Source organism: Oryzias latipes, chromosome 13 (assembly GCF_002234675.1).
Source record: "Oryzias latipes chromosome 13, ASM223467v1".
Taxonomy (NCBI): domain Eukaryota; kingdom Metazoa; phylum Chordata; class Actinopteri; order Beloniformes; family Adrianichthyidae; genus Oryzias; species Oryzias latipes.
The window spans coordinates 11,814,404-11,839,866 of record NC_019871.2 but is presented as its reverse complement, the minus strand read 5'-3'; the positions used below and the strand labels follow the sequence as shown (position 1 = coordinate 11,839,866).

At 38.4% G+C, this 25,463-nt stretch overlaps 1 protein-coding gene across 5 annotated transcripts in view; it reads left to right on the top strand.

Annotated features, from left to right (window-relative positions):
* The window catches only part of igsf9b (immunoglobulin superfamily member 9B), an 86,372-nt gene that overhangs the window by 49,308 nt on the left and 11,601 nt on the right, over positions 1-25,463 (top strand). For 2 of the 5 annotated variants that reach the window (XM_023961469.1, XM_023961473.1), the window contains exons 6-18: positions 5,014-5,155; positions 7,332-7,477; positions 10,812-10,954; positions 11,830-11,970; positions 12,059-12,178; positions 12,279-12,429; positions 14,263-14,386; positions 15,668-15,843; positions 20,974-21,200; positions 21,728-21,812; positions 21,910-22,074; positions 23,667-23,712; positions 24,489-24,575. In XM_023961469.1, coding sequence (XP_023817237.1) covers positions 5,014-5,155; positions 7,332-7,477; positions 10,812-10,954; positions 11,830-11,970; positions 12,059-12,178; positions 12,279-12,429; positions 14,263-14,386; positions 15,668-15,843; positions 20,974-21,200; positions 21,728-21,812; positions 21,910-22,074; positions 23,667-23,712; positions 24,489-24,575 — 1,753 coding nt within the window. The remainder of the gene's footprint in view (positions 1-5,013; positions 5,156-7,331; positions 7,478-10,811; positions 10,955-11,829; positions 11,971-12,058; positions 12,179-12,278; positions 12,430-14,262; positions 14,387-15,667; positions 15,844-20,973; positions 21,201-21,727; positions 21,813-21,909; positions 22,075-23,666; positions 23,713-24,488; positions 24,576-25,463) is intronic. The other 3 variants (XM_023961470.1, XM_023961471.1, XM_023961472.1) reach the window with 3 other exon arrangements.

The following is a 25,463-nucleotide window of genomic DNA, read 5'->3' as shown; positions in this document are numbered from 1 at the left end:
AAATGTATGGTATTTTTTTTACTATTTTTACTTAGTTGTACTGTCGTGACAGCGATGGTGCTGTCAGTTTACCTTCATGTTGCATCTTCAAAAGTGCAGAATAAAATGTGACACTGAATTAGAAACAGCACATTGTAATTTCTGCATCTATTATTAAAGTATTTATTTGTAATACAGTGGAAATTAGTAGATTTGGTTAGAATGTTGATTTACGGTATGCGCCCCTAAATTTTCTGGTTGTGCCCCTAAAATTTTCAGTTAGGGGCCACTATGCTCCTAGTGACAAAAGTTAGTCTGGAGCCCTGATACATAAAAGTGAATGATGTATTAAAAATAAATCTGACAATATAATATTTCTTTTTGCTTTTTTTCAAATACAGGATTGAGCTCCTCTGGTGTGATGTCTTCATGACTGTTACTGGTTTATATTACAACATCCTGCACTCTCCTGAGGACGAAGACTTTCTCAATATCAGTCACATCACGTATTCTGCTGCCATTACATTTTTCTACCATGCATTCAGGCCAGTTTGGATGTCTTTAGTGACGCGTGGGACAGCCATCCAATCAGGACGGAGCAAAGCATGACACCAAATCAGCTGTGGCAGTTGGGCTTGACCCAGAACCCTGTTTCTGATCCCCGGGTAAATGCTTTATTTAATCTCACTGTACTGGACAACTGATTTGTGTGCAGTTTGACTAAAGTGGAAAGTATCAAGAAGAGTATCATGAAATCATAATGACTACAGTGAATTTTCATCGAAAATGAATGAAAAGGATTATTGTTGTGTGGTGCAAACAATTTCCCTAAATTGTTTGTTTGTAGGAAGAATAGCACATCTGCAAATTCAAAATGCATCACAATGCATGGCATTATGAGCCATCAGATGTACTAATGTCACTACTTTGTTAAGGTTCACTTATTTGCAAATTATAAACAGTTATGGAGATATGAGGTCTGCCTGCAAGCAACAATATAAGTTATTATTAGTCGGTCACTGTTCCTACATAATCTAAAACACAAAAAAAACAGTGCTGTTCATAAACAGTATCTTTTTTTTTTTTGTCAGGGTATGCTGGTTCCAGAGATTGAATGGGAGGAGAGTGGATCCATGACTGAACCTCATCCTGGGATCAATGTCTTGGTATGGGACAGTCCCCTTTTGGGTCCACAAATGTTGGAACTGCAAGACGACATCAATCCATTGTGGAATTCAGACCGTTTGGGAGTGGACCTACATCTTTACTGTCCAGTGTGTTTAGAACTTAATTTAGGCGACATAATTACATACAGAAGAAGAGAGACTGAGCGGGGCAAGACAGAGTTCAAATCAATACTGCTGTATTGTTCAAGGGACTTCATTGTATGTAAGGAAGTTATGAAAATTAGTTCCAGTTTAAATAAAATTCAAATCAGTAGAGATCCCACATTTGCTTAAATTTTGATGTTTTAATCTGTCCATGTTTTCACTGAATTTTACTCTGCAATAAAGGGTGAATGTTTGCACTTTGTTGTTCTATGACCATCTTTTGTTGTGTAGTATTTAACCAGCTATAAAACCCAGAGAGATGAGGATCTTTTTTGCAAGGGTGACCTGGCTAAGAGGTGTATATGTATATGGTTACAATATAAAATCAATGACATTTGAGTTATTAAAAAAATAAAATTAAGGTCAAGCAAAGTGACTTCGGGCTGAGCAGGGGAGGTGTATTGGGTATCTGTGATTGACAGTGAGATGAACTTGAGGTAATGTAGTCCCACTGCGTGGTACGGAGCAAAGTGATGCCAGTTTCTCCACAAAACCTGTGGAAGTTGAAGATTTTTCTCCTCCACCTTCATATGATCAAAACCGTGTCTGAGTGTTGAAATGACGCTAGCATGAAAGCTAAGAGAATAACGTACAAACAATCCCGAGTGAAACATTCATTTTAAATCTCATGACCAGTACAGAGTTCGATGGATTCAATGTCAACTGCATTCAACCACTGTTGCCTTGCTTCCAGGTCCACTGAAAAGTTGCACAAGCCAGTAATTTTTGACAACCGAAGGCAATAAACCGACAAGCCATGCTAAGGCTAACACGCTAACGACCGACTGGTACAGAATCAAATATGGGCGGGGCTTTTGCCACCCGCAGAAAGCGTAGAGAAAGTGTAAGGGGCCATTCGATTGGCTAAAAGCGAACCCGCCTGCTTTGCCTATGAGTTTGATTGACAGATTCACTAGCCAATGGTGACATTAGTTGACCCGCTCCGTCAGATGAGTCTCAATATTCACCGTAGAAAAATCTCTCACACACACGGGGAGATTCACAAACGAGAACGGGATTTTGAATGCACATTCTGCAATTCGAATGATCTGTGAGTTCACATCACATGTGTACCTAAAAATCATGTTTGTGAAGCACCTACTGTGTACTTCTGATACATTTATTGTGAATTTCTAAAATGTTTTTGTGAAACACAGTGTGCACATTTGTGAGAAACACTTATTGTGCATTTGTAAAACATTTAGTGTGCATTTGTGAAACACAATCTGTGTGTTTGTGAAACACAGGGTGTGTATTTCCGAATTTATTTTTCACGTTTGCATAAAATGACATTTGTGAATCGGAGCGTGTGCATTTGTAAAACCGGTTGTGTGCATTTCTGATTATTGAGACTGAATTAACTCCATAATTTATAGTCATTGTTGCTGGAATAATGATTTGATGATAAAATATAATGCTGCAATAAACTGTTTCCATGACAAAGACTCTCAATGGAGAAAGGTTTTGAACTGTATTTTCCAGTCAGGGTGTTGAATTGATGCCTTGTCTTTTCCCAATGAAGTCTGGCAAATCTGTTTCCTGTTTTTCTTCAGACCAGAGCAAAGCACACTTGAAGAAAGTGCATGTAGTTTGCATACTCACATTGATGGTAGAAAATAATGAAACAAATTACTTTTGCTGGAGTTTGTTTATTCTTGTCTTGAAGCTCACTGTGAAATAAAAGCTGTGATTACCACTCTCACATTCACACCACTACCAGGCAAATATCTGAAGATTCTCACCACAATCATGTGGGTTTGACTGTAAGATGACTGCACATGTGTCTCAGCTGATTTATCAAACTTTGCCAAAGCTGAGAGGAAAGTAAGTAGGAGGTTTTGATCTAGGCCCTCTCATAAAAGACAGCTTACCTTTCATATCTCCTGCTGTTTTATTTAGACTTTAGAGCAAACCCTTCAGAACCTCAGGGGATGGAGACGTTACAATGTGAAGCACGCAGAAGCTGCAATTCTGACGACTATTAGGATTACATTAGGTGGCTGCTCACTGTATTTTAGGGTGTATTCAGACTGGACATATTTGTTCCGCTTACAGTGAACCAACGTTTGTTTCCCCCAATAATCTGACACAAATTTTCAGTCTGAATTCACCCAAGCGGACCCTGGTCCAGGACCGGGAACCGCTCTCTGACCCATCTTTTGAAGTGGTCTCTCGGTTCGTTTCCTATTGGACTGAGCTTCGGTTCGCTCTGAGATTCCTCAGCCTGAATACAGTCAGTCCTCGGAGGGGAACAACCAGACCAAAATGGCCACGTCACGTGCTCTAAACAGGGTCAGAATGTAGCAACAGGTGAGCTACGGACAAATGTAAAGCAACGTTTGTCGTTTTATCAAACAGGAAAAAAAGGGTAAAACTCCTTACTTGTTAGAGTGTTTATTTTAACAGCACTAAAAGCGCTTCATGCATTATTTTCTGAGTCTCGTTACACAGCACGCTCTGCTGTGATATCATCCTCAAAGCTACCTTGTAGTTCCTTAACAGAAGTCTCTTAAATTAAGGCCTTAACACCACAACGATGAGACATACCAACTCACTGAAATGTGATCGGATGAATGCAGGGTAATTAAAAGAATTTTTAACGTGATACGCATTGCTTCCCACTGTTTCCCCACTATCTATATGTCACAAACACTTATCAGTGTGCCTTCTTAGTTATTGTCTCCCCATTAACCGCTCTGCAGCACGTCTCCACCTGATCAAAGCAGCAGTAAAGTGTTGAGCCTGATGTTGATAAAGACATTTAAAATTTGGTCAGCAAAATATAACGTTTGGATGAACGAACCTCGAGAGGACTGCAAAGCGCAGGCCTTCCATAATTTCTGTCTTTATTTGCTTTGCTCCGGCCTCGTAATTCCTGACCAATGAGTGAAGAGATTTTGATTCATGTGGTCTTTTTTTACTGGCTTTGGTTCAAATCAGGAAAGGCTGCTTGATGGCAGTTTGAAGGATCGATAAAGGATCGATAAAGAATCTGTTCACTATAATTTTTGGATTATATTTTAATATTATTTTCAATATGAATTAGTTCTACTAGATCACAGATTCCAGGACACAATATGTGCCTTTGTGATTGTAATTTTCTGCAAAATATAGAAAAAAAAGGGTAAAACATATCTTATAGAAATTTTGTCAGCCTTTTGTGTAGTATAACCATGCAACTTCATATTTAAAGAAAGGAATCTAAAGCTGTTGATGACATAGATTTGGTATTTAGGGCAGCTACAATAAACGTTTCTTGGATAGATTAAGCCAGAAGCAAAGTAACAGAAGGTAACAGTGGATGTGATATGTCAATATTTTTTAAAGACCCATTTTTGGGGGGTTTCCAGATGCTTTCTTGAAGCAGTTTTAACAGGCACAAAGCTCACATGCAGTTTTTGGAAGTTTCTCACCCTGAATTGGGACTTTAACACCATGGAAAAGGTAGAGCAGCCCACAGTCAACCCACACTTTTATAGTGGCAGAGCATAGTCTGTTAAAAAGTACCGGTAGTTGGTTCAACTACATTTATAAATGTGGCATGGACAGATTTTTCCTTGAAGTTTTGGTGGAAAACAAAAAATGACCAGATGGCCTGACCAGAGATTGAAGCTAAAGGTTTCTTTTAGGAGCCTTTAAAAGTTGAAAAGGTACTTTTTCTGCTGCTACAAAACACAATAACATTTTTCTCTTGCCTTCTCAGGACCTCCATACATTGTTTCGCCACCTGAAAATGTCACCGTAAACATATCCCAGAATGCACTCTTCACCTGCCAAGCAGAGGCGTATCCCGGCAACCTGACCTACACCTGGTTTTGGGAAGAGGATAACGTCTACTTCAAGAAGTAAAGTTACTTTTGTCCTGAAGCTGCTTGAAGGTTATGAAAGGAGGTTTATTAGTGGTTAAGACTTAAGAGTCTCTGACATTTAGAGCACCACCACACTGACACCATGAGGCCTTTATCCTCCAGGTCTGGGGATGTGGGTAACATTGTGTCTCTGAGTTCTTAACAGAGTTGTGTTTTGACTGGCTGTCCAAGGGCATTTGGCATCTATGCACCCATGTGTGTGTGAGCGTCTAGTCCTGCTGTGCCCCTAGAGGCAGTTAGAGTGGGCATAACGGGGGCCCGTCTGGCATGTGCCAGGCGAGTTAGTGTGCTCTGATAATAACACCCCGTGACCTAGGCCTGGTGTCATCTATGTGCTTCATGCTGTGATGATTTGAAGTGCAGGCCAGACCTCTCACTGGCTCTCAAGAGTTTCGGGCCTCATAGAAAACAAGTGACAGGCAGAATGAACGAGGGACTGGAGGATTTGACAGACAGTGAAGGTGAGTCTCTGTAGGACTTGGAGTGTCGAAACCAATTTGGAACAGCATTTCTAACTTCCTGAGGATACATGTAAAGTAGTCAAAGTTGAGCTGCACAGCCACAGGGAAAAGGCTGTTTATCCAGGTCTTCAATCAGTCTTTTTAGGAGTCAAAAAGTCACAGAAGTACATCTCAGGTAACAGGTCATGCACTTAAAAAGTGCCACTGAAGTACATTAGTGCCTTAGCGTCTCTTGCTGGTGGATCCCTGAGAAATCATACAGCCTTTAAGTCTTTTCAAGCAACCTAAAAAATAATCACAAAAACTGAGTCATTATATGCTGATGATGATGATAACTACCGGTAAAGATATATTACGTCTCATCCTTTGTATTTATAAGAAAGCAGAATTCCTCCACATATATTCATCTTCTTGATTATTTCTTATGCTATGTTCACACTGGGCACTTGATGCACAGTCAAGAACTTGTCTTTTACTGTTTACTAGCACATGTCCGCCACCTACAGTTGGAAGAGATTTGGAGCAAAACGTCAAACTGAAGCTGATCTCGCTAGTCTTAGAGTTTGTTTATTATTGTCTTGAAACCCACTGTCAAATAAAAGCTGTGATCACCACCGTCACATTCACAGCAACAACAGGCAAATATCTGAGTTTCTTTCAAAGCTCTATTATATATGAAAAACTTTGTGTCATAGAATTCCATCTAGGCATAAACCAAAATGATTAATTTCTCCTCCATGATCAGTTTGGCACTTCAGTAATAAAATGGTTGGCACTTCAGCGAATTAAAGGGTCGCCCTCTATGCGTCACTATCAAATTTGAGTCCCTGATTGGTTAAAGTTCAACCTGGTATAACTTTCAGCGCTTGTTCAATGGCCGCATGTTATATATGTAGAGCTGAAAACGGTCATAGAAACTTGCGTAGCGATGCTTGACCGCACATATCCATGAATTAACATAGACCTTTCATTCAAAGTGGTTGCTTGAACGTGTGTTGCCGAGGACAGTGTGAACGTAGTTTAAGACTGTTTTAAAAAGCGTGTCTCCAAAACAAACATACCTCATTTAAAAATTACACCAAAAGATGGAAGGTGGTGCAGTTGTCATCTAAACATCACAATGTCAAAATAAACAACTTTTATCAGTTTATGGATGAGTCTGCTTCCCTGTGAGTTTGACTGTTCTCTGCTAGTGGTTCCATGGTCCAGACAGTTACAGTAAGGGAAAGTAGAAATAAAAACCTTTGCACTGATCTGTAAACTGTTAAGTCATCTGTTTTTAAAGAAAGACAAAAAGACATCCAATTTAGGACAGTTTGTTTCAGAATAAAATGAAGGAGCCTGACTTCTGTGAGCCTCCAATGTGAGCAAGCACTATCACTAATTTTAACAAAACAAACGGAGTATATGCTCTGTCCACTGGTGTGTTTAGCAGTAAAGGATGTGAGGCATGAAAGCATAAAGGTTGCAGCACATGGCAGTCAGCACCTTTGTTTGAGTCATTTGCTCTGTACTCTGTGTTCTCTGGGTGCCTCTTCTGGCTGTTGTTTGACTCTCTGCTGCTCTCTTATGGTACCTTGAGGCAACTTAGTATCAGCAAAAGAGATATCCACCCTGTCCCTGTTGGTGTGTTTCAGCAATGCAGTGTAATAAAAATACAAAAAAACAACAAAAACGTGTTTTTCTTTCAGTGATCTGAAGCTGCGGGTGCGCATCCTCATCGATGGCACCCTTATCATCTTCCGGGTCAAGCCGGAGGATGCCGGGAAATACACCTGCAGTCCGAGCAACAGCCTCGGTATCTCGCCCTCAGCATCAGCCTACCTGACTGTTCAGTGTGAGTGTTACCGTGGCAACAAAGTGAAGGGGGAGGGGTGGGAAACAAGCGCTCTCAGCGAACAGCGGCAGCATCCGTATGGAAGCTGCTGTAGTTTTTAGCAACATAGCCCCTTTTCCTGACTGGAATGAGGGGAAACCCTGTAGACGTGTTTGATCATTTACATCACTCCTGCTCCTGCTATCACATAAAGCTGGACACAACTTCATTCCCTGACTCCATCATTCTTGATGGAATCCGGTTCTCCTGCTTAAAATGCTGACGTTCCTGTGCATTGGCTGTCGTTTGGGAGCGAGGACGGCTGTTCCTGACCAAAGGAAATATTTCTCCAGGCCTCTGTGTTGTCTTGAGTTAATCTGCTTCAGAGATGCTGTTGGGAATTGATTATTGTACTACAGGAAGAGGGAGAGAGAGAGCTGAGGGATTCACGGCATTGCAGGCATCACTGGACATCATGCAGCAGAATGTAATGAAGCCGGTGTCTTTGAAGCAGCCTGCAAAATGAATGCAGACTTCATGTCCGTTGGGAAACCCTAAACCTCTCCCATAGGCCCAAAGAATTGAACAAAGGGTCATCACACATTTAATTCAACTTAAGTTTTCCAAGTGTTTAACCTAAAGCTTTAAAAAATCTCATGCTTGATTTGAAGGCTGTGCTACATTCACTTGCTTGGATGGATACATAGCAAAGTGGGGTAATGTGTCATTTTAACAGCAATTTATATAATAATTAGATGTTGACGATACGATTCATTGTCATTATTGGTTCATTTTAAATGATCCCATCTACTGACCTAAAACTTTATCCAGGACATCTTTAGGAAAAAAATCAACCAGTGTGAATCAGAGATAAGCACCTGGATACTGAACAGGTTTTCCAGATTCCTTGTATGTCTTGCAAGGTTATCAAGTGTAAATAGTGTACAAACAAACAAGTACTGGTAAACAAGAGTTAATGGCAAATCCAATTACATTTTATACATGTATTACATCAAGTTCAGTCCACCTTTGTTTTTCCACATCAAAATAACCCAAAGGGAACATTATTATAACTTTCTATCACACTGTATGATGTCATGTCTTTGCTAAATTCAAAGTGTTTCTACACATTGGACTGTAAAGATGATCTTGATCATTTTTGGCTGTCATCACAAGTGTGTATTCCACTGTGATGCACTTGGTTGGTTATACAATATAGTAAATTAAGCCTACTGGGCCTTGATTCAAATGGTATTTTCCAATATCAATATGATCGATATGTTTCATTTTGAAATGATTTTATAATGGTATAGGTCAATTTGATTAACAACTAGCTTCAAACAGATTGATTTAGTCTGATTGCAGGAATAGAAATCGATGAACCGATGACGTTGATTAAATGTTACACTCCTTGCATAGCAAAAGCTTAAAACACGCAAAGAAACCAAACATGTTCAAATGTTTTCTGTTTAAGGACTTTAGATGGAGTTTTGATACTCTAACTTTGTGTGAAGATAGGCTAGGATAACAAAAGCCCACCCCAACCTTTAATGGTAAAGAATTGACCCTCCATGAAGTATCAGACTCTTAAAACAGATAAAACATTTAACGAGTTAGTTGTATTTTCTGCCATAATTAATGAAATGCAGTATGATGGAATGATGAAAAAAAAGTTCAGGGTTAGGATTGACAGAATGGAGGGAAAAGTTAACACCCTACTGTAGCTTTTGGAGTAATAATGCAGAGGTCTGACCCTGCACTACAATCTCAAATGTCTCATCCCCTTAGCATCTCAAATCCAACAGCAACGCTTTAAACACATTTATTTGAAACTATACTTTCCTAAAATACCTAAATATAACAAAAAACTTTTCATAACATCTAAAAACAGTCACCATTTGAACCTTAAACAATATATAAATACATCATTAGGCGTAAGAGATTAATGTAAAAAATGGAAAACTCCCTCCTCCAGGCCATAGGGCAGCGCTGCATTAGCGAACACAGTGGATACACTCAAATCTTTCCTGCTGGCTTTCACTTATCTTTTCTCTTGATAATTCCCCATTCAGCACTCCTTTTATGTTGCCGGCTTGCTGGGAAATGTTATTACCATAATGTCACCTACTTCTAAAATGTACCATAGAGCTATGAGAGTCCACCTCAAATACGCTTTGATGTTTGAAATATGAAACAGTTGGACAGAGTTAAAATGTTTTTTTGTTTTTTTGTCCTTCATGCAATAAAATGGGAAGAGGCTTTCAGATGGCACTTATGCGCTCTTTTGGGACTGTTGCTGTTTTTCCAGCGAGTATGAGATCTTAGTCTGTTTTTGTCTACATGGCCTTTTTGTGGCATTGGAGTGCCTGGTAACACCAAAAGTATTCTCACATTTTAAGGGTGTATTCAGACTGGACACATTTGCTTTGCTTAAAGTGAACCAGAGCTTTGGTTCAAACCAGGAAAGGCCGCTTGACGGCAGTCTGAATACAGCCCAAATGGAAAGTTCAGAGCTCGTTCAGAGCTCGATCAAATGAAGCAGACTGCGCCTAGAACAAACGATTTTCCCAGTTTTCCCAGTTCCTTTGTATGCTCTGTGTTTATTTTTGCTCTTTAAAAAATTCTTTCAAAAACAGTTGCCTTAATACCAGTTAAAAGAAAATATCCACATTGGTTTTTACTGAGAGAAAAGTGAAGTCATTTGCAATAGGTAATTAATTACAAGTATGCAGAATCTCAGAATTCACAGCATGTCTAACCTTGAAGCAAGTGAGCTGCAGAAGCTGGAGGCCACACTGGTTGCCACGGTTGTCAACAACAACAACAAAAAAAACAGCAAAAAACTGAAGCAACAATATGCCTGGGCAATGAAGCAGTGGAGAAATGTTCCCTAATCTGATGAGTTTTGATTTCTGTTAAAAGTTTAAGAGGATGGGGCAGACTTTGGTATGGATAGCATGATAACTTAGATCCATTCTGCTTTGCATCAGTTTGGCTGCGTGGTGTGATGGTGCAAGAGATGCTTTCTTGGTACACTTTAAGTCTTTGACTCCCAACTGTATATCATAGGTCAAGGTCATAAACACATTTAAGTGAGTTTTATTACTGGCAATATAAGGCCACCTATTTGCTAATAGCTGATTCTAGCAGGAAGGTGTTTGTTGAACACGACAGTGCCTCCACTCTGATGAAACCGTCTCTACTGTAACCAAATGTCTGTTGAACAAAGCTAATTTAGAATTGCACATCACGTGTTTGCAGCCAACAGGTCTACAACAGGAATTTGATGAGTCTAAAAGAAGGATGCTGTATTTAGTACAAGTATTTAGAACTGGGATCATTCTTCCTTGTCCAGATCCCGCTCGAGTGATCAACATGCCGCCGGTCATCTACGTTCCACGGAAACTGCCAGGCATCATACGCTGCCCAGTGGACGCCAACCCGCCTGTGACATCAGTAAAGTGGGAAAAGGATGGCTACTCACTCAGAGTAGAGAAGGTTTGCGTTTAACAAATATGTTAGTTTCTGTGATATATATATATATATATATATATATATATATATATATATATATATATATATATATATATATATATATATATATATATATATATATATATATATATATATATATATATATATATATATATATATATATATATATATATATATATATATATATATATATATATATATATATATATATATATATATATATATATATATATATATATATATATATACACTCACTCAGAGAGTCCAGTACCCTTTACATGGATGTACCTAAATTAGTGAATGTAAAAAACATTCAATTTTTGTCCTTTTTTCAGTGGAGCTCTAGCTGTTGGATGTTGGATATTCTTTTGACTACCCCAATTTTAGCCATTTACACAATTAACGAAATTCGTGCAAATTCTGAATCGGAATGAAAGCTGCTTTGCTCTGTTATGTAAGATTTCCCAGTCGTGAATGCTTACGCTATCTATGTACATTGGATATTGTCGCGGGGAAAAACAGCTTTGTATTACTCTACGTTAATAATGTTTTGCATATTGGTGCAAAGCTTATATGAAAATTAACTTTTCTATACGTGAGAATCAACTGATTCACGTCGATTGTGTGAACGGTTGAGGAGTCACGGTGTGTCAAAGAGCATGTTTTATTTTGTTGTAAGCTCTGGTGTTAAAGGGTTAGAGCTAAATCGTTTATCACCAACACAGTTTCTTTGATTATTCTGACATTTCTTTTCTTGTTTACATGACTTAAAGGATCTATATTTTTTAGGTGTAGTCCAGAACTCCTTTAATGACACTTTGAGAGCTTCAAAACGCCCTAAAAACTCAAATTTCCATGGACTCCCCTTCTTCTTTTAGTACCCTGGTTGGAGCCTGTTACCTGATGGAAGTATCCGGGTGGCAGAGGCCACGGAAGACTCCCTGGGCACCTACACCTGTGTGCCTTATAACGCCCTGGGTACCATGGGCATGTCCCCCCCTGCCACTTTGGTGCTAAAGGTAGATCATTTCCCACATGTAGTTGTGAATGCTTTTCTGTATCTTTCTCACCTTTTTTGTTTTTTGAAATGCATTTGTTTGTGTAAAGGATCCCCCTTACTTTAATGTGAGGCCTGGGGGGGAGTACCGTCAGGAGGCTGGGAGAGAACTAGTAATCCCTTGTGCTGCTTCTGGAGACCCTGATATACCAACCATTACTTGGAGAAAGGTGCCACAGCATAACAAATAAAGTGTCTTGAAACCAATCCGTTCTTATTTGTTTTACCCCATGCCTAATCTCACTACTGGAATTTTCATGTCAATTGAAGGTGGGGAAGCCAAGCAGGAGTAAGCACAACATCCTACCCAGCGGCAGCTTACAGTTTTTGTCCCTTAGCAAGGAAGACCATGGGGAATGGGAGTGTGTAGCCACCAACGTGGTCACAAGCATCACTGCCAGCACTCGTATCCTAGTCATCGGTATGATTCTGCACTGTGCTTTCTGATTGCTAACAAATAAAACTACTGTTCTGCATTCAATATTTTTCTTTCATTAACTGTTAATTTGCTGTATAGTTTGAGCTAAAGCGACTCATCCTTCAAACTCCTTACCTCCTCCTTATTTCCTCTCGGGCGTCATTAAAATTTCATTTGATCTTATCTGTAACAGCTTAATACAGTTCAGTTAAAGGCCGAATCCGTGGCTGCTGTGTGTGATATCCACTTTTTTTAATGGGACAATGTTCGCTTCCGTCGAGTCATTGCATCAAGGACGTCTTTTTGTCCCCGAAGTCGATTGTCCAGAGTGTCGACAATGGCAAACTGGAACTTGAAGAAAGGAGACTGCATGGAAAATCTTCATCAATTGTAATATATTTTACTACTTTAAAAAAAGTTGCTGACAATTTTGTATTTAACCTGGGAATTTAATATGTAAACCACCAATGCCTGGATAGGCTTTATTTCACAGGAATATCTTAAACCGCCTCAACCATGAGTCTAATCCCCTTTCTTGTCAGGGACACCAGGCAATCCCGGAGGAGAGTGAAAATTTTTGCTAAGTTACATCGCCAAAAACGTTTACAGACGTCTGATTTCAGTTCAAATTGGATGAAATAAGGAACAGTATAGATGGGGAAAAAGATTTTTATTCTCCAAAAAGTACAAAATTCAACTTTTTAAAGGTTGTCTTTTAGTTTTTTTCATTTTTTTAAAAATTTGCTGCACAAAAAAATCAGACGTTTTTCCCTTTAAACAAGTGTTAGGAAAGAGTTATTAACTTACAGTACTTCTGCTGTAAATACACACAGAGAATTGCTTGGTTCTGTCTTATGATTGTAATAAAATAAGTTTTTGCTGAAAGTAAAGGGTTTTGAGGAGGAACCCAAAGATAAACAAAAATATTGTTATATGTTGGATATTACATTGAAAATTATTTGCACCAAATAAAGGTGTGTTGAGAAAAAAAAATCTGACTTGTATGCTAGTGGTACTACAGCTAAAAGAGGCTTTACTTTGTTAGAGGAAGACTAAAGAATAAAGAAAATAGATCAATTGTGTCTAAAGGTTAAAATAAAATAGATAGAAAGAGCCTAATTGATTCCACGACAGGTAAATTGATTTGTTACCATAGCTCCAAAAATGAGATAATAATGAAGAGAAAGAGATAACAAAGAATAAATAGCCTTGAAAATATTCAGTAAATGATTTAAACAAACAAGCAAATAAATGAATACATTCAACATTTGATCCTTAATTATACATAGTGTTATTTTGATTACATAATTTCATTGATCCTGTTGTCATTTAGTTATTGCTGTTTAAATTAATAACAATCAGGCTGTTTAAAGGTTTAACTGAAACCTTTAAAGATTATGTCAGTCAGTTTGTTTGCGGGTAAGATGTATGGTGGCATAGCTGGCAGCATGTCTGCATGTGACCAGCCGAAGCTGGGTCACGGGGTGGCACAGGCAGCTGCGCTCCTTAGACCATGCTCACGTCCCTCTTTAATCCCAGTGAGAAGCAACTGGCTTTGGTCCACGCCGCACAGCTGTTAGGTGGGCGGGATGAACTTGACCTCATGCTTGTGGTCACCTCAGTATGCATCGTATTATCCAGAGAGATCTGCCACACACATGAAACGCTCATATATTCTTATATATTGGCAATGAAACCTGTTACAAAAGTCTTTGTGCATTTTTGTTAATGTTCATGTGAACTTAAGCAGATAATTATCTTTGCAGAATAAAGGACAAATGAGCCTGTTTGCTGTTTCAATTTATTCTCACTCGTCTGTTTTTGTAAACCACTCAGGCACCAGCCCACACGCTCCTGTCAGTATCCATGTATTGCCCTCGACAACCTCTGCTAATGTCTCCTGGGAGCCTGGTTATGATGGCGGCTTCGAGCAGACATTCTCTGTGTGGTACGGTCCAGTGTGAGTGCTCTTAGTTTATTCTAAGACAGTAGCAGAAGTTTGAAAGGTGTTGAAACAGTCTGCAAGTCTGACAGTGCAGTCAAACAAACATTTTTGCAAAGAAAATGCAAATTTATTTAGCTGCACAGATAAAAACTTAGATTATCAAATATTCTAAGTTTTATTCACAACAAATAAATATTCACAAAAGCTAAATTTAGTATGATAGACTGTTTACTGCAATTATATCCAACTCAACCTTGTGTTTATTTAATTGAAACCACACATAGTTCCTTATTGATTAAAAAAAAATACCTCAGGAGCATAGGCTACATAATTTCTGATCGCAATAAAGATACGACAGAGTAATCATGTGTACTTCCAGAGCTAATAATGAGTCAAAGCCCTAAAATTGTTTTTCTGTGAACAATTATTACATGTTGAATAAAAATCTTTCTCACTGTAAAGCCAGGCATTTTGAAGCCTTGTGGAATATTCCCTGAAAGTAATAAAGATCATAATAAAGTAGGCATAAAATAGTATCCTTGAGTTTAGACACACTAATGTTTGAATGCTAGAATAATCATAAAAATGTAACGGTTAACTGTAATGATTTTTTTTAAACTAGCGCAGATAGTTTTAAACAGCAGGCATTTCTTAGTTTAGAAGGTTCCTTCCAATAACTTTATTGTTCTATTTTTACTTAAACTGGAATAGTAATGGATCATTTTGCAATAGTGTTTGTCCTCTTTGTCAGTAAAAGTTATAAATTATGTCATCAAATTATCATGAAAAGAGTCCATACAAATAGACAAAACAACACAAGTGTTTTCAGTTCTATTATGTTTGAAACATTTTAGGCCTGACGTCATCTTTAGACACTAAGATTGTAGTGTAAAATGTCCATATAAAGGGATTGCTATGAAGGAAACACTTCATCAAGTTAATCTTTTTTTTTTAGAGTAAAATATATTTTTAAAGAATATCATAATGCAGAAAAAGGAGCATTGGATACTAGTCTAAATATATTTTGCTATATAATAAATATGGATAATATATGGATAATATTTATAATAGCAATTAAACTAAATACCACATATGATACTTGAATTTCAGAGGAGTTTTTTGATAAGTATCTTTAGTCCTGTGAAACAAAATTAATGTTTACAAAATTATTCTTAACGTTTTATTTTTATTTTTATAAACCTTGTATTATGTGCAAAAGGTTTTTTTAGATAGATGATGTTAAGGCTATTTTTATCTTAGTGTCTTACATGACTTGTGTTTCATGTCTGCTCGTAGGTCAAAGAGAATAGACTTTGGTCCTCATGACTGGCATTCAATGCCAGTTTCTGGTGCTCAGATCTGGTTGGTGGTGTCAGGGTTGGAGCCTGGGACGGAGTACCAGTTCAGTGTGCTGGCACAAAACAAACTGGGTACAGGCCCATTCAGTGAAGTTGTGACAGTCACCACTGCAGGTGGGTACTGCAAATCAAAGGTTAGTCAGTCCATGTTTGGCCACACAAGAAAAAAACTGACTGAGCTACACCATATAATGTCAGACAATTATCATTTGGCATGGCAGGAGCACACTGCCCTCTGGTGATGTGTAAATATATATGTTAATCACAATAGACCTATTCAAAACTCAAACGTAGTAACTGTGTGAAAGACAGATGCTTGTATGCGGAAACATAAGTGAGTTTTGTGGCACATAACCTGTTTCTAGAGAGTTATTTATTATAGTTAATATAGATTCAGTAATTAGGGGGAAAGTTTCTTTAAAAAGCTTAGTGGGGATTAGGTTTTAAGAGACAAGTTGAGGTTTTGGGGACCATAATAAATGATGTTATTTTTGCTTGATCTACAGCAGTGAAGCAGTCTAATGTTAAAGAAGTTTATATGGATGCCTTCACTTCTATTGCTTCAGCCTGCTCTGGGCTGAAGTTAGGAATAACTCGATTCAATTTATGTTTAATATTTGAGATTTTACTATCAAAGTATTTAAGAAATCCTCAGAGTTGAGAGTAGCAGGAATATGTGGTTCCACTGAGCTCTTACTGCCGGTTAGTCTGGCCATTGTACTAAAAAGAAATCTTTGATTATTCCCATTCTCTGCTATTAAGGTTGAACAGTACTCGGTTCCGGGTCTACACAGAGCTATTTTTTATAATTTAAGAGGCTACGTTTCCAGGTATTCAGAGACTGCTCTGAGCCGGAGCGACGCCATTCTCTTTTCAACTTACGGGTTACTTGTTAAAGAGAACGTGTTTCAGCATTAAACCATGGTGCTACTCTGTTTCGCCTAACAAGCTTAGGTTTCAAGGGAAAACAACATCGAGTGTTCTCCTGAGGGCTTGAAAGGCATCATTAACAAACTGGTCGTTTTTACAAGGACTGAAGCTATGGGAGCTGCTCTCTGAGTATTTGGTCAGCATGTATTGGTTGAACTTTGAGTTTAAACTCAGACACAAAACGATCACATAATGTTCTTCTAAGCTGTTTGTTATTCACTGGAGCAGAAGCATGTTCTAATGTAACTGGGAGGTAATTAGAAAGGGATCTGAAATTTTTGGGTTAAGAGGAAGGACACTCAGCTGGCTAATCTCTATACCATGAGTTAAAACAAGGTCCATGGTGTGCTTGTGACAGTGAAAGGGTTCATTTACATTTTGTGTGAAACCAACATTATCTGATAAACCTGAAATGGATTTCCTAGACAGTCACTTATCAAAACGAATATTAATATCCCCTATTATTATTTTTATCAGAGTCTAAAACAGTAGTTGATCGAAAGTGAGAAAAAAATAGTTAAAAATTCTGAATATGGGCCGGGAGGGTGATAAATAATTATGAATAAAAAATTTTGTTTAGTCTTCCTGTTTTGGTGATTCATAGACAACAAGATGTTTTCAAATGAGTTATAAACATGTTTGACTTTAGTGCTAAGAAGTAAGCTAGACTGTCATACTACTGTCAAACCACCTCTTTTCCCTTTTCCCTAAAATCCTGGATTTCTGATTGTTATTATTTCTCGGGGGGGGAACTAATGTTTGGTGTGTGATTTTTGCATTACAGTACATTCAACAGTAAAATTCAAATTCCACAACAAATATCCATAGGTGCCCGCCTACGGAATGTCATGCCTTCAGCTTGTTGAGGCATGAGCTCCACTGTAGTTCTTAGGGAGGGCCCTGAATTCTGACAGGAAGACTATAGCAGAGCCTTTAAATCCAGAGAAAAAAGGGTGTAGTCTTCATGGTTTGGACTTGTTTTCATCCCACGTGCTCTTTGTTCCATTCTGATCTGTAGGATTTGGGGTTTGAATCAAGCTTCAGACAACAGTCATGATATATAAGGGCACATAAATTAAAGATTATCGTCACTTTGAGCTATTTTCTTTCATGTAAAGAGGTGTAATGGGCTGTCTAGAAAACATGCTCCACTGTTTAGGATTTTAAGCTGAATGTTATCCGAAGCATTTTGAGGTAGGGGAAATACGCATCACTGACATGCACGTAAACACTCGCACAAAACAGTATTTCTTACAGAAGCAAACCGAACCTAAATTGACGACGCCCAGCACGGCATCTTGGCGCCTGTCAAGAATAGGCCAATACCCCTTTTTCCTCTCTTGGATGCTCGTCAAAGTAGATAACTTGCTCAGGCTGGGCGGGACTGGTTTAAAATACTTTCAAAATTCTATATATTAGAATCAAATGATCAAAAATAAAAGGATATTTTGAATTGTTAGGACATTACATTCCTGGTCAGAGACTAGTTAATCTGACACGTTTTCACTTTCATTTTATGCAGAAAATGTTTTTTTCATGGTCAGAGAGAGGTGACTGAGGTTCCAAAAATCAGTTTATTGTTGTTCAAATGAGACTGGTGGATTCCAAATCCTCCAAAGATTTATGTTGGTTAAGGAGTGAGTAAAGAAAAAACGCAGATGTGACCTTAACACAAAGCTGATGGACTGGCGGGGTGTGGATGGTTGTAAATGCAGTTGAGTGTAGTGAAGTCATGGTTTGCAGGTGCGCTTGAATCCCCACCCATAATTCCAAACATCTTTGTAAAACTGAAAGAGAAGAATAACAGCAAAAGAGAACAAAAGAAAAACAGGCTCCAAAGGAAGAAGAAACAGCCAACTGAAGACAGTATTTTTTATTTTATTATATTTTTATTTTTAGCAAATTTCTCTGCCTCCATACCTGCAGATTTAAAGCTGTCAAGGTGCTCGAATCCTCTATGTGTTATTCCCAAATCACCACAGGTACTATTGTAACCACATTTGAAAATTCCAACTATTGGCTGTGATGTTATTCCTGATTAGTTGGCATGACTGGCAGTTTTTGGGAAGGTTTGATTCTGTCCACAAAGCATGTTTGCAAATAGGTTTTAACACTTAGAGCTAACACTTTTCATTGTTTGATGACAGGAATAACAACCCTCACTGCAATTTTTCAACGAGTTATGGCAGGAAGGCCTTGGGTGTAACTAGTGACATTAATAGCGGTGCTGTTTCATTTGAGGTGTGCTAAAAAGATAAACACAGTTATTAATGTAATTAGTTCCACTTGATAGATAATTTGGTATCTTTCAAATGAGAAAAAATGATAAAGGAAGAGGTTGTTTGTGAATTGACAACTTGAAAATATGTGCAGGAATGTGCGACTGTTCAAGTCTGACCTACAGATGTTCAACCACAGCACCTTAACCCTATAATCACCGGAGATTTAGCTCCAATGCTGACATACTTTAGACTACTGAAACCTATCAGCCGTTTACGCAGTTAACATAATTCCAGCTGATTCTGTTGCCAAAATTACTGTGTATTTCATATTTAAAGACAAGAGATAAAATAAAGAAAGGTCTGTTTGGAGGAAAAATCCTACTGTGAGTTATAAATAATTCACAATTAAATGTTCACTGTAAACTTCTAAATGTAAATCATGTGAAAAAGAAAATACCACAAATAGTTTTCTTATTCAGCACACACTGAAGGAGGAGGGTTTGGGGAAGAGACAGAGGGAGCTAAAGTTGTGTGCCCTGTCTAGGCTACCCCACCTTGGTGGGACACAGCCTTGGTAAATAAAAAAAAAATAAAAAAAAAAAATTGTAAAAAAATTTGTAAATAAAATTGTAATTTTATTTGTTGTCTGTGTTTGTAACTTTTTGCTGCCTCTTGGCCAGGACTCCCTTGTAAAAGAGGTTTTTAATCTCAATGGGACTTTCCTGGTTAAATAAAGGTTAAATAAAAAATAAAAACCACTGTGGTTTTGATCACAGAAATAAATCTGTTCTTCTCACTTGGCCTTAAGGCTCTAAAGGTCAAGTTTACACAGGTTGTTGGCACAGATTTACAACAATTTAGCTAATCACAATCAAGAAATCCTGAGAAAGGGGCAAAACATACCATTGGTTTGATGACAGGAGCCTGCAGACCGGTAGAAATGTGAATATAGGCGCATTTAGCCCACAGGCCGGACTTTGGACATGCCTGGTTTAAGGGTTGTAAAGAGAGCACACAAATGCGTTTGTTAAAGGATTTTTATTAAAATCAAACGAGTCTCAAATGGCCTTTTTTAGTAAATATCCAGGAAGGATTGACAAATGAAACTGAAATGTCTTCCCAAATTCCCTCCTGACCCCAAAAGTGACAAAATGGAAAATGGATGGATGGATCCCAAATCAATTTTGAAAAATTTGACCTGCATTCTTTTTAAGCAAAGATTAAAAAAAAAAAAGATTAAATGTGAATGTCGCATCTTTGATGGGGAACATTGTGTTTTTTGTTGAATTTAATGTCACCACACTTGAAACAGTTCAGCTCTTGTGTCACATGTTGACCTGCTGTTAACAAAGAAAGCATTATTGCACTGGAAAAAATCTTAATTAAGGCTTGCAAAAGTCTGACCTAATTCACTGACACCCACATGCCATTCTGTCAGTGGATGGTAATTCACAATAAGGTGTCTTTTATGTATTGTGCAGTTGCATATCCCTCATTCAACCATCTGTGTGTGTGTGTGTGTGTGTGTCATTATCCAGCCCCAGCTGGTATCTGTCACTCAATAAGCTGATTATCTAAAACATTTGTTTCGAAAAATGGTTTTTAGTACAAATGAAGGGTGGCAGAGTGAGCCTGACCTTCATGGCTTGATACTCAAAAATCCTGTTTGCCTCCAAACTGTGATTTATAACAGACATAAAAATGTCTGCGTGAACAAGCAGCCAATCTATATCGATGTGTTTTAGTCAAGCACCTTATCTGCATTTGTGCACCAGGATGGTTCCAACACAAAAGGACTCAAATTCAATCTGCAAACTCTGATAAATTTGATACTCTCATGTTTTCACAGCAAAATGTCCCTGCTTCTATCTGTGAATGATTTTATGTATCTATTTTTAGATCCTTTCACTTCCCATGCCATGCCTTTTGTGCAATAATGTAGTGCTGCCACTGTGTTGCTTTAGGTGAAAAAAAAAATCACAATCTATATTGCCCAGATAAACAGCACTATCTTTAACGTCTTTGATTGTGCATAATGCTCCATGTTCTCATGCTTTTCAAAAGCTTATTTAAAACTACGCCCTGGCCGCAGGCTCTCCTCTGGGTACCCCAGAACCACTGGTGCTTCTTACTCCACCAAGGTGCCTCACAGCCAATCGCACGCAGCATGGTGTCCTCCTCACGTGGCTCCCTCCAGCCAACCACTCCTCACCCATCGACCGATATATCGTGGAGTTCCGCCTCGGGGAGAAGTGGGAGGTTCTGGATGACTTGATCCCTTCCACGGAGACTGAGCTCATTGCCAGAGATCTTGTTCAGGTCAGTTATCAACACTACCCCTAAATGTTACTTATGACACATGTCTTTAAAACCCCACTCTGATCATCTTTTGAGCTATTTTAAAAGCATTCCTAGTGCTCTTTTGATTATGATTATGCCATTTTTAAACAAAATCCAAAAACCAGTGTTGTTTTTCTAGGACATAGTAGGACACAGCAGGAGTTCATTAGAAATTCACTTCTTAGTTGTGGGTGGGACTGTTGGTGTGGAGCAACCCCGCCCCTCTTCCCTTCCTTTTTGCTGAGTGCTCAGAGCAGGGAGTTCATGTCCAACATAGTATCTTGTTTTTATTGAGGGTTGTTGCTTAGTAACAAACCTTATATTTTGTGAAATAGTGCTTTTTTATTGTAAAAGAAACAGTATATTTTTGTTGCTGTCACAGAACGAAGACATTTTAAAAAACAGTCCTGTTTCTCTAAAACAGAGTCAAACAGTGTCTTGGTTACACAGATTCAAACAAAAACCAGATCATCAAACCATCATCAAACACCATATTTCTTTGGTAGGAATCCTGGTATGAGTTTCGAGTGATGGCAGTAATGGATGACCTCATCAGTGAGAGCAGCAATGTAGTAGGAGTTTCTAGTACTGGTGAGTGATTTTGTTTTTCTTTTTTAACAAAGAAACTTAAGTTTTTTGTAAGAATCCAGTTTTCTCTAATGTCTTGTGCATGTTTTTTGTGCCTCAGCAGATCCATTCCCCGGTGCAGAGTTGCCTGAAGAGGGGCTGGCGCGGCCTGTGGTGGCAGGCGTTGTGGCAACCATATGTTTTCTGGCAGCAGCAGTACTGTTCAGCACTCTAGCAGCTTGCTTTGTGAATAAGCAACACAGACGAAAACTCAAGCGTAAACCCGGTTGGCCTCTCACTTGTACTTACACGTGTAAAAAATGTCTAAGTCAAGCAGGGAAGCTTTAACCAATGTGTCACAAGACTAAGTAGTATTATTTTTCCACAAAAGCACACCAACAGCAAGTTGACATAAATCAACTCAGGTTTTTGTGTGGTACAGCATTTTTTTTGTTTGAAAATTATTTATTCAGTCTATTGTTGTCAGAAATGTACTGGACAGCACAAGCTGACGCACACAGAGACTAAAGATGCAGATTATATGGAGCTCAGTGGGGGGACGTTAACTGGCAGAACCCAGGAAATGTAAATACTGTCAGTTGCTGATGCAAGAAAGCAAGACAATGGTTGGTTCAGATCCAGGCAAAAATGTAACCAATTAATTCTGCTTACTCAACTTTAATGGAGAGTAAGTTGAGACTCCAGCACACAAATGTTGGTATGTAGACCAGTGAGTCTGTGAGTAGTCCAGATTAGAGTGGTCAAAGGAAATCCAGAAAAACTAAGCGACTAAATCCAGAATCCAAAGTCCAGAGAAAATCTTAAAAAATGAACTCTTAAAATACAGTTGGGTCAAGCTGCAACAAAATTAGGGGTAAATTAGGTGTGTAACAATTCATTTTAGCAATGATTCAGTTCAGGTTATAATTTGTAGTTTACCGTGCCTCAACCCAAATGGTATTTTCTAATATCAATATAATTGACTTATTTCATTTTGAAATGACTTTATAATTCAATTAACATCTTGTTTCAGACAGATCGACCTAGTTGAATCGTAGGAATATGAATGGATCCATTGATTAGGTCTAATAATTGTTACACCCCTAGAGTAAATGGACAAAATATGGGGAGGAGTGAGCAGGTGTAAGTGCAGATCCTGTCATTTGTATTTTCATTTTTTACGTCTGTAGTATTGTTTTCAGGTTTTGACTTTAATGTTATATTTAGTAGGTTTTCAGATTTTCTCAGCATATCTAATTCCTAAATAAAAGCTGGCTAAAAATACATCTAGCAGCTTTCTGGCTCTATTTTAGGTGTTCAGAGACGTGAAGCACAAATTATTTCTCTTTTTTTTCACCTGCAGCAGGAGCTCCTGTCACTTCTGTCTTTATACCAAAGAACTCAAAACATAAAGTATAAAGCTAAACTACAGGCTCCTACAGCAACTTAGCCCTGCTGCAAGCCCAAAAAAATGTTTTAAGCCACATATTTGTTCTAAGAAGTTACATCATTTTATGACCTCATTTTTTAAATGAGAATTGAAAATGTGATCAAAGTCAACAAGCTTGCTAATTTTTATCAAGCAGCTCAGAGTTCGAGCTGCGTTATAAGCATCAGATGACTGCATATGTAGCGTGTTTAGTGCAAGCTGACCATAGTAGTTGATGGATTGCTCAATAAGTCTGTAGCTTCAAGGTAGAAAAGTGTTTTTTATATGTGTCTTGCTTGTTTTGTAGTGGGTGGGTGTCCTATTTTTATTTCTTCTAAACTATGGATGCAACTCTCTACATCCCATCTGAATGTTTTACTTGTGTGTGCGTGGTTTAGCACATGAAATGCTGAAATGCTAAATATTAGTGTTTTTTTTTCCCCTCTCAGATCCTCCCTTGTCGGTGACACACTTCAGGAAAAGCATTGAGTCGCCGTAAGTAAAGCTACCTCAGGGCTCCTGCAGCCTTTTCAAGATGGTTACTACTGCTCATCTTCTCTTGCTCCTTTCAAACCACTTTTTTTTGGTCAATGCACGCTGTGACAAGACATGCATCATAATGAAAGTTTTATAACTAGCACCTGCAGCTAGTATTATTGCTTATTACACAAAGCATGCTCTCTCCAGCTGCAGTGAGCGAGGATAAGGGGTAAATTAAAGGGAGTGGGGCGTGTTAAACGCGCATGAATGAGAAGCAAAAAAATATGGAGGTTCTGGAAAGGGTGTTGGAGAACATGTATGGGGGAACCTTTTTGCAGATCATGGAAAAATAAAGCTGAGTTCAAGGCAGCGGAGTCAGCGTTTTAAAAACACATTACCCAGAGTTCCCAAGCTGCTGTACATGAATTGATTTTTTGATCCATCTGTTCTTCCTAAACTTCAAGGGCTGTCTGCTTTCTGCATGATTCTCAATGTTTAATGTTGCTGTTTCTTGTACAGTTTGTGTGTGTGTGTGCATATGTGTACTTTGTGTCTGTAAATCTTGTGTACATATATAAATGCATATTAATATCAAAATACACTCATTTCTAACTTAAGAAATTCCATCCAGTGCTCATGATTTTAAACACATGTAAATCTTCAGTATCAGATCACTTTTTGTTTGTGTTTATGAAATGGTCCAGGCAGGTCAGGAAGTTTACACTTAGCCCTTCCTGCGAGTAGCATAGTTAGAGATGAACCAGGCCCATGTCGTTTGTCTCCCATCGCAGGCCTCCTCTCACCCCCTTGCCAGGGGTAGAGCCCTGCTGGGACGAGCCTGCCAGCAGCAGTTTCTTGCCCCCGCCGGCCAGCCCCTTGTGAGTGCCTGCCTGCACCAAAATACAGAGTGTGCTTTTCCGCACTTGGCTTGGCTGCATGGTTAATGCACTGCAAAGAAATGACCAGCAAACACTTGTACTTGTAGTGGAACCTGTTTCTTTCGTATTTGCATGCAGAGACATTCAAACACCACACCAGGAGTAAACTACAGTACTTTTGCTGGCATGTACAACTAATAAAAACTGTGCAAATGGATTCATTCAATTTTGCAATTATTCTGAAAATTATCCATACCCATGAGAAGCTCTGGTTACATATTTTTTTTGACAGATAGAAAGCCCAATGCTACTTAAAAGCAATTTGTCTTTGTATTAAAGACTATCACGCTAGTGTTTAGTTCCCTCCACAAATTCAGGATGGGACTAAGACTGGGATGCAAATATGATTTTCTCCAACTCTCTGACAGGATGTTTTGGATAATTTTCTTGTTTCTAGAGATTGATGTTCTAAACTCTAACCATTAGTCAAGGTTCAACGATAATGCTGATAAACTAATCACTTCTGCAACATTTGTTAATGGGCTACACGATGGAAACTTCTCTTTTTTCTGGTACACAATAGTCGGTTTGATGACGGACGGCAAAAGCATGAAACCCCAAAAATGTCCCTTGTTTTGTATGGGGGAATAATTGCAATGTAATGTTCTGGACCCTTCGTTCATTTTTTTCTCCTTGGCATGTCAAACCCACTGAAGTAACAAAGCAAAGAGAACTACAGTGGAAGTACAGTGTGCGTGTGTGATGAAGTGATAAGCAAAGGCCCTAATTGCAGTTTGCAATTAGAGCTGCAGTCAACTAAAGGTTTTCTGCTTCCCTCAAATTCTGTTGGCTCATAAGATGGATAGAATGAGGGTAATATAAAGACAG